The following is a 10,000-nucleotide window of genomic DNA, read 5'->3' on the forward strand; positions in this document are numbered from 1 at the left end:
ATATATATATATATATATATACAGTATATATATATATATATACACATACAGACACAAACAAACTAAACAAGGCAACAGTAAACATGTCGTCCCCCACGAATGATGCAGTCTCTGTCTGGGCCAATCAGAAGCCAGTATGCTTCTTTGTTTTGACCTGTAACAGCAGCGCCCCCTTTGGGCCAATCAGTGTTTAAGCATGTTGAAACACACGAGATGCATCATAACCTGACAGTGGAGTCATGTGATACACGGACAGGAAGTAAATAAATGGACCAACGAGACACATCGTTCCCTTAAGTTTCGTGAAAATCCGATGAGCGGAGTCGGAGATATTGTGCGTGACGGACAGACCGCGCTTTGCTTCGGTCAATCAGTAGAATTTAGAAAAAGGCAAAACGCAGCGATGAGACGCAGCGATGAGACGCAGCGATGAGACGCAGCGATGAGACGCAGCGATGAGACGCAGCGATGAGACGCAGCGATGAGACGCAGCGATGAGACGCAACGTGACGGACGGGCCATCGCCCCTCCCCCGATTTCATCAGGGGAGACAATAAATACATAAACAAACAAATAAATAAATACATAAACAAATAAATACATAAACAAACAAATAAATAAATACATAAACAAACAAATAAATACATAAACAAACAAATAAATACATAAACAAATAAATAAATACATAAACAAACAAATAAATACATGAACAAACAAATAAATAAATACAAACAAATGTATACATAAACAAACAAATAAATAAAGCAAAACAGTTTCCAGTGGCCACAGTGTGACGCAGAGTGAAGTTCAGTCAACTTTCAATTTGCTTGATAAACTCTTTTTTACAGTGTGATACCCAACACAAAGCTCTCTCTCTCTCTCTCTCTCTCTCTCTCTCACACACACACACACACACACACACACACACTCACCTGCCTCCACCACGTGCTCCATGGTCGGGAAGCGTTTGCAGACGGCGGTGCTGACGGAGCGGAAGATGAGCAGCGACGTCAGGTTGACGTAACGCATCAGCGTGCGGCGCAGCAGGCGGCCGTGCTCGTCTGCTCCGTGAACACAGCTGCAGGAGGAGACAGACCGCATCAGTCCAGACCCGCACCCTGCATACAGTCATGATCCAACACTTTTTATACAACTACCTGTCTGCTCTCTCTCTCTCTCTCTAACCCAACAGTGATCCAACCTATATCACTTCATAAATCTTCTCCTCGAGTCTGGTCGCTCTGTCCTGCCCGTGTGAAAACGACATTTTCTCCGGTGAATTGTCTCTTTGCATCATAATGTGTGAAACAAATATTATCATCTGTAATGGCAGAAGAAAATGTGAAAGAAATGTGTAAAAAAAACTGTTTTCACCCAAAATGTGTCCAAAAAGCACATGTGCTTTGAATTCACATGTGGTTTTTCACATGGGGCTTTTTGGTGAGGGGGAGAAGAGCTGGGCAGCTAGCATGAGCAGAGACCACAGCTGGGAAGAGCAGTGCAGAAACACCAAACAGGCCGAGGGACGGAGATAAAATCAACAAGAGTCTCACTGAGTACCAAACCTAAACACAAAGCTTCTCAGAATCGACAGCAACAAGCGTAATTATCATTTCATGGAACAAGAGCCAGATGAGTCTCGGAGGAAGGCGAGCGTCTCCGAGCCGAAACCGCAGCGAACATCAGCGCCGCCTTTCAAGAAGAAAACACTCTGAGATGAGAAGGGAGGAGGAGGAGTGATGAAGATGCATCTCTTTTTCTTTTGGACTGTAGTTTCACTATCGTTTATTAGCTGCAGTTTACAGTGAGTGTCTTTATTATTATTATGTGATGAAGGGATGACTGCTGATCACCGGAGGAGAGCACACCAGCTGGCACCAAGACCAGCCAATAGCAGAGGGCCCGTTCAGTACCCTACTTTTCATCATTAGGTGTCTGGCTTCACCACAGGTTTGGTTTTGGGGTTCAGTTCCTCTTGAAGGAACTTGGTCGATGTATTGATCTATTCTGATTCTGATTAATCTATTCTGACTCATTATGGGCAGGGGTCAACTTTCATTTTGGCTTTGCTATATTTACAACGTCATATCAACATCTATTCAGACAGACAGGCAGGCAGACAGACAGGCAGGCAGACAGACAGACAGACAGGCAGACAGACAGACAGACAGGCAGACAGGCAGGCAGACAGACAGACAGGCAGACAGACAGACAGTAAACCTACCTAGAGATGAGGAACATAAGTCTGTCAGGCCAAGGCAGGTTGACAAACTGATTCCACCAGCGGTTCACCACCAGAGTCACATAGAAACCTGACACACACACACACACACACACACACACACATACAGATATCACTGTGGTTCTGTCCCTCCTAACTGCAGTGTTTCCTCATGGAAATGAAGATAACACCTTGAGAGAAGGAAGCAGCGGAGTCTGCTGAGCAAAACACACCTTCACTGACCCCCCCCCCCCCCCCCCAAACCACCACAAACCACAAACCACCGCTCCACTCGTGCTGCTTTTAGCCATTTTGTTCTTTTTTAATGATCTGTCTCCATTAGTGGCCTCTCCTCCTTCAGCTGCTGCCTCCTAATGAGGCTAATGACCAAACTATCTCTCTCTCTCTCTCTCTCTCTCTCTCTCTCTCTCTCTCTCTCTCTCTCTCTCTCTCTCTGTCATGTAGTACTGGGTGTTGCCAAAGCATATTACAATAGTACGGGATAAAATAAGGTATAATACAGATCAATATGGTACAATAAAGAATAGGCAACTTCAGTAAATAACACTCATTTTTTTCCAGTCCATCCTCCACTAACCTAAAAATGTCCCTCTTTGTTTCCTGTAGCAGCAACAGACTCAACAGAATTTGACTTCAGGCCAGTTAGGTCAGAATAAGAGTCCTTCCTCCTGAACAGCAGAGGCTCATGGGAGTCAGACAGGTCGGTCTACAGCAGAGCGCCACCTGGTGGCGTAGCTAGGGTTCAGTAAAAAAGCCAAAAATTCTCAATCTCTTTTTACCTGAACACAGGAAGGGAAAGTGTCAATTTGCGTCACCTGCTGTTGCATTAAAAAAAAGAAAGCTTCCCAAAGTTTCTTTTGTCTTTCTCTTCTCCATCATCATCATCATCATCATCATCATCCTGCCAGGATCACAGGAATATTTGTTCCATCTATTGTCAGGCTGCTGTGACCTTTGACCTCTTTACTTTTGGTTGCTTCTAATGTTGGTAATCTAGGAAGTGAAGCTTAGTCAGTCAGTAAACAGTCAGTCAGTCAGTAGACAGTCAGTCAGTCAGTCAGTCAGTAGACAGTCAGTCAGTCAGTAGACAGTCAGTCAGTCAGTCAGTCAGTAAACAGTCAGTCAGTCAGTAGACAGTCAGTCAGTCAGTCAGTCAGTAAACAGTCAGTCAGTCAGTAGACAGTCAGTCAGTCAGTAGACAGTCAGTCAGTCAGACAGTAAACAGTCAGTCAGACGTACCCAGTACGAAGGTCACTGGGATTTGCTCTGCGTATTTGTCGCAGTAGATGGAAAGTTTCTCGAAGAATCTCTTCTGTTGATCACCCAGAACGAGTCTGAAGGAGAGAGCAGAGCAACAACAAACCAGTAACTAACAGTAACAAGCAGTAACAAACCAGTAACTAACAGTAACAAACAGTAACAAACCAGTAACTAACAGTAACAAGCAGTAACAAACCAGTAACTAACAGTAACAAACAGTAACAAACCAGTAACTAACAGTAAAAAGCAGTAACAAACCAGTAACTAACAGTAACTAACAGTAACAAACAGTAACAAACCAGTAACTAACAGTAAAAAGCAGTAACAAACCAATAGCAAACAGTAACAAACAGTAACAAACAATAGCAAACCAGTAACAAATCAGTAGCAATCAATAGCAAACAGTAACAAACCAGTAACAAACCAGTAACTAACAGTAAAAAGCAGTAACAAACCAATAGCAAACAGTAACAAACAGTAACAAACAATAGCAAACCAGTAACAAATCAGTAGCAATCAATAACAAACAGTAACAAACAGTAACAAACAATAGCAAACCAGTAACAAATCAGTAGCAATCAATAGCAAACAGTAACAAACCAGTAACAAACCAGTAACTAACAGTAACAAGCAGTAACAAACCAATAGCAAACAATAACAAACAATAACAAACAATACAAACCAGTAACAAATCAGTAGCAATCAATAACAAACAGTAACAAACAGTAACAAACAATAGCAAACCAGTAACAAATCAGTAGCAATCAATAACAAACAATAACAAACAATACAAACCAGTAACAAATCAGTAGCAATCAATAACAAACAATAACAAACAGTAACAAACAATAACAAACAGTAACAAACAATAGAAACCAATAACAAACCAGTAACAAACAGTAACAAACAATAGCAAACAGTAACAAACAATAGAAAACAATAACAAACAATAACAAACCAGTAACAAACACTGGCACAGAAGCTTATTACACGGCTTTGTTGAATACTCGATTCTGATTGGTCAATTACGGCATTCTACGGTCTGTTATTTCTGAATAGCAGACCGCTGCTTTAAGTAACAGACCGTTGCTATGGATGCAGTCCTGATCATAGACTCTGGAGGACCACATCCAATCATATCAATCCGCAGAAAGAAGTCCGGTAAATTTAACGGTTAATTTAAATTGAACAACGTCAGCTCATTCGACACCCTGTTAGCTTTCCGTTGCTCCACCTGAAAAGTGGAGCAAGATCCTGTCCTCCGATCCAGGCAAGAGCAGCAGATCTGGTGAGCGCCTCTCCTAGTTGCCTAGCGCTACATACTAACTTAAGCGATAAGCAGTAGTGATAATAGTGATATTGTTACCAGTTGTAACATTAGTAACAATGTTTCCAGGTGTGTCAACTGCAAAGCCCGGGCAAGAAGGAAACGTAGAGATGAATGAGGACAGAAACGTCAACATCAATATTCCCAAAGAAGTCCCGTTCACCTCGTCTCTTCACCATCAGTGGAAATGTTCAGTTTAACGTGAATTATAACGCTAAGTAGGCTAATCTTAAGAAAGCTACAGAGTTTACGTTGCTATGGACGCAGTTCCAACTGTAGAATCTAACGGACTATTTTTTGTAGCGGAAGCAATAAAATCATTTTTAAATCAATAAAGTCATTTTTAAATCAATAAAGTCATTTTTAAATCAATAAAGTCATTTTTAAATCAATATTTTGTGTCAAATTATTGATTTCTTTAGTAAGTAGCCGTGTAATAAGTGGGATAATGTACAGCGAGCGGGTCATTATTGCGAAATAAACCCCTTCAGGGTGATTCAAGACCCCTCTGCTTCGCGTCGGGGGCCTGACCCTAACCCTAACCCTGACCCTGACCCTAACCCTGACCCTAACCCTGACCCTGACCCTGACCCTGACCCTGACCCTAACCCTGACCCTGACCCTAACCCTAACCCTGACCCTGACCCTGACCCTAACCCTGACCCTGACCCTGACCCTAACCCTAACCCTGACCCTGACCCTGACCCTAACCCTGACCCTGACCCGGTACATTATCCCTTACGTAACTGAACCTTAAGATGTAGACTGAGGCTCCATCAGGTTTAAAGGTGAAAGTTTGTTACTTTCATCTTTAAACCCTATGGAGCCTCAGTTAGAAACCATGTAGCCGTGTTTTAAACAGACTGTGTGTGTGCGTGTGCGTGTGCGTGTGCGTGTGTGTGTGTGTGTGTGCGTGTGCGTGTGTGTGTGTGTGTGTGGACCTGTAGACCAGGCTCAGCAGGCTGTACAGCAGAGCGAACACGCTGAACTCGCGGTACAGCAGCTTGTAGATGCTTCCTCTCCAGCGCAGCAGCAGCCGGTGGAAACCAAACAACGACGCATTCGCTACTTTACTGGAGTAGGTGACCGTCATCCTGTCTGAGAGACAGACAGGCTGAGAGACAGACAGGCAGAGAGAGAGACAGGCAGAGAGAGAGAGACAGACAGGCTGAGAGAGAGACAGGCAGAGAGAGAGAGACAGACAGGCTGAGAGAGAGACAGGCAGAGAGAGAGACAGACAGACAGAGAGAGAGAGACAGACAGGCTGAGAGAGAGAGAGAGACAGGCTGAGAGAGAGACAGGCAGAGAGAGAGACAGACAGGCTGAGAGAGAGAGAGAGACAGGTTGAGAGAGAGAGAGAGAGACAGGCTGACAGAGAGACAGGGAGCTGATACCAATTCCCAGCTAGTTAGAGACTGCTACAGAAGAAATTAACACAATATTTACTCTCTTTTTCCTACTGGAGGTGTATTATTAGTAGCAGTAGTAGCAGTAGTAGTTGTAGTAGTACTAGCATTAGTATTTATTAGTATTATTGTATTTATATTACTCACAGAAGTCTTCAGTCTTCCTTCACTCCCGTCGCCGACAGAATTAGGTCTGATTTGTTTGTGCCAAATGCAGTAGTCTCTCTCTCTCTCTCTCTCTCTCTCTCTCTCTCTCTCTCTCTCTCTCTCTCTCTCTCTCTCTCCATGATGCTCTCCAGTTGCCCAGTAATGCCAGGCAGCAGACCCTGCCACACACACACACACACACACACACACACACACACACACACACACACACACAGAGTCAGAGTTCTATTGATGGCAGGGAGACTAAATGTGGCAGTGTTTCAGCTGTGTGTGTGTGTGTGTGTGTGTGTGTGTGTGTGTGTGTGTGTGATGACATAGTTAACAGTGAAGGTAAATGTGTATAAACAGAAACTCTCAGCGCTGACAGGCGTCAAACCAGGAAGTGTAACTCATCAACCAATCACAGTCAATCGGATATTAAAGCCGCTAAACGAATCATTTCATCAGCAGTACAGCAGCATCAGAGATCAGAGCAGACAGATCTCACAGCTGGAGGGAATCCGCTGGATCGCTTTACGGCACAGAGCAGCGGGAGGATCAAACGGAGCTAAAGCTTTCCTTCCTTTCCGTTCCTGACGAGGGAAGCGGCTCAGCTCCTGGTCCAGGTCCTGGTCCTCTCCCTCCTGGACTCCTGCAGCCTCTTCTGGCCGGGCGACCCTCTGCCATCAGACCTTTACAGCCAATCAGAACGCTGCAGCCGTCTGCTGTTCAACCAACCAAAACTCTCTCCTGTCTCTCCCCTCTTCCGGTCGCTTCACTGGCTTCTTCCACTTCTACTATTAATTAAAAACAAAACTCTGATTCTACAAAAGCGACTGATTCCTATTAAAGTCTGACAATAAAAATATTCTCAGATTTGGGTCCGAGAGACAAAATCTCATCAGATGTGGGTCTGTGGCTCTTATGCTGACTGAATTAGGGTCCTTGATATGAAAAAGGTTGAGAATCACTGTGCTAATTAACATAATGTAATGTAATGTAAATGTAGTCTTAATGCGGAGAAACACTAGAACTAACAATACTACTGGAGGGAGATATACGAGACCAATCGTCTGTTTACAGTCAGTAGACCAAGACAGAAACTTTAATATGATGATGACACACTGATGAAGTGACACACAGGAAGTCCTCTCATGTAAAAGTTGGTCAGTATTTGAATTTGAAGGAAAACCCAGGAATTAATTAGATTGTAACTGTATTTTTTATTGCATTTTATTTCAATTCAACCTTTATATGTGAATGTAATATTAAACCGCGGGCTGGTAGAGGATCTCGGGAGAGTGTAGTGTGATGGCACAGCCAAAGATCGTCTAAGTGTAGAAGATGAATTCCTGCAACAGTCGCCATATCTCGCTGCTTTCCTACACTGGAAATACATTCAGAGTGAGAGCTCTTCTCATCTCTCCGCTCTCTGTTCTACGTCACTTCCCGTCGTCCCTCAGCCTGTGGGATTCTTTCTGCTGGTCTGGAGTCAGTTTGGTCTCATTTCTGGACCGTTTCTGTCTGTTTCCAGCTGCTCTCGGGCCGCCGCTGCCCCGCCCCGCAGGAGCACTGCCCCGCCCCGCCCCGCAGGCGCGCTGCCCCGCCCCGCAGGAGCGCTGCCGCGGGAAAATCAAGCGCCGACAGGAAGCAGCAGCAGCAGCAGAAGGTTCTTCTGTAAAACTCCGAGCTCCTTCAGCAGGTAAGAGAATAATAAAGTGCAGTTTTATCTTTCTGTTCTGTTTCTGCCTGCAGACTGTTAGCAGCGCGCTGATTGGCTGCAGTCTTACTATCCAGATTCTATTAGAGCTGTTAGCTGCCGGCTAACAGCCTAGCATGATGGCTGACGGGAGCATGGTGGGTTTACTGTAGAGATGCACGTTCATCATGTAGTTATGATGCACGATGTTAATGATGCAGGATGTTAATGATGAAGGATGTTAATGATGCAATATGTTAATGATGCAGGATGTTAATGACGCAGGATGTTAATGATGCAGGATGTTAATGATGCAGTATGTTAATGATGCAATATGTTAATGATGCAGGATGTTAATGATGCAATATGTTAATGACGCAGGATGTTAATGATGCAGGATGTTAATGATGCAGGATGTTAATGATGCAGTTTGAGACTAAACTGTTTTCATGAGATACAAGAGTACTGGAATATTTAATGAGTACAAGTATATTTCATGTGCGGATTATTAGAAATGCGTACTCTGATCATGTTTAAATGACCAGATACTAGAATATTTAATGAGTAGTATGTTAAATGAGCAGAGCACTGGAATATTTAATTAGTCCCACTATACTATATTTTAATGAGCAAAGCACAGTACTACAATATTTTATACATTACTAGTATTAGTATATTTTAATGAGCAGAGTATAGAATATTTAATGAGTAAGGAATAAAGAGACTTCCTGTTTCGGCTGTCATCTGCACATGCTCAGTAGCGTGATAACTGACTAGACAGACGGGTAAATACATAGATAAATATAATGTCGGCTAAAACCAGCCCCCAGGCGGCAGGTCTCAGCCTTGCTGCCAGTGTGACCTGGTGGCCAGCGGTGGTACTGCAGCCTAAAATTCACCTGCGGCCCAAAAAGCTTTTTTCCCCATAGACGGCCATTGTAAAAGACAGTCCTCTAAAACTGTTCAGAAGATACCTACAACACCACACAAGACCTTAAAACACCCTTTGAATTATGTATTTTTTAACCATGAAGGCCGATTTTTTTTAAAAATGACTCAGAGCCGTATAAAACACTGTTTTTTGTGGGTGACGTCACCTCAGGGTACGAGCAAAGCACGCGCCTCTGAGCTCTGACTCGGGAACGAGCCTCCTGCTTCCGCTGCTGCTCCGTCTGTCAGCTGTGTTCCTACAGTCCGGCTTCACTTTTATTAAAATATAAGTATTTTACATGAGTAGCCCACCGGTATTTAATATGTACAGATAAGAACTGATCACCGAAACCGGAGGTTTGGGATTAGGTGTGTTTTCTGTGCTTGTTCATGACACGGAGATGTAGACAGCAAGCTAACTATATTAGCCTTGTTTTTAGCCTACATGTATTCCACAGGTCTGTCTGGCGAACCCAACTAGTCATGCTATTCATCACTTTTGTATTTCGTTGTGAATTAACTTTATGTTCTTTTAATTTTTTTAAATAAACGATTTTAAATAACTTGACCTGTACGCGATTTGTAATTCAGTTTGATGACAGTATTGTATGGAGCTGTGTGGTTAACCTGCCTGCAGGGTGAGTCCAGCTGCCAGTCAGGTGCACTGTGTTTCTGAACAGAAGTGTGTGGCTGCTGTAGGGAAGTGAACCAGGTCGACTTAGCTTTGACAGACTAATGATAAACTCTGACTGTATGATGACATGTTGTCAAACTACCACAGCAAAGTGCTGTAAATGCTACAGGGCCAACTCATGATTTTCATTTCCTGGTTCTTCTAAGTAACTCAAATAAAAATAGCAAGGAACTGAAGCTGCATTTAAATGTCAGAATGTAAAGTCAAATTCATCAAGCATGACATGGGTTTGATCTTGTGTACTTTAGTCCACTGGTCCTGCAGGCTGTGTCCAGCAGACAGCTGCAGGTAGGAC

The 10,000-nt window shown here is 43.5% G+C and overlaps 2 protein-coding genes across 2 annotated transcripts in view; one reads left to right on the forward strand and one right to left on the reverse strand.

Annotated features, from left to right (window-relative positions):
* LOC139923524 (bestrophin-3-like) overlaps nucleotides 1–5,922 on the reverse strand; it is a 17,435-nt gene extending 11,513 nt beyond the window's left edge. The window contains exons 1-4 of the mRNA XM_071914302.2: nucleotides 5,771–5,922; nucleotides 3,482–3,576; nucleotides 2,225–2,312; nucleotides 933–1,078 (exon numbers count right to left, since the gene is read on the reverse strand). Of these exons, the coding sequence (XP_071770403.1) occupies nucleotides 933–1,078; nucleotides 2,225–2,312; nucleotides 3,482–3,576; nucleotides 5,771–5,922 (481 nt within the window). The remainder of the gene's footprint in view (nucleotides 1–932; nucleotides 1,079–2,224; nucleotides 2,313–3,481; nucleotides 3,577–5,770) is intronic.
* Nucleotides 5,923–8,001: 2,079 nt separating this feature from the next.
* Nucleotides 8,002–10,000, forward strand: part of LOC144538095 (uncharacterized) — a 5,530-nt gene continuing 3,531 nt past the window's right edge. The window contains exon 1 of the mRNA XM_078281962.1: nucleotides 8,002–8,084. The gene's annotated coding sequence lies outside the window, so the exon portion shown is untranslated. The remainder of the gene's footprint in view (nucleotides 8,085–10,000) is intronic.

Source organism: Centroberyx gerrardi, chromosome 24, assembly GCF_048128805.1.
Source record: "Centroberyx gerrardi isolate f3 chromosome 24, fCenGer3.hap1.cur.20231027, whole genome shotgun sequence".
NCBI classification, from domain to species: Eukaryota; Metazoa; Chordata; class Actinopteri; order Beryciformes; family Berycidae; genus Centroberyx; species Centroberyx gerrardi.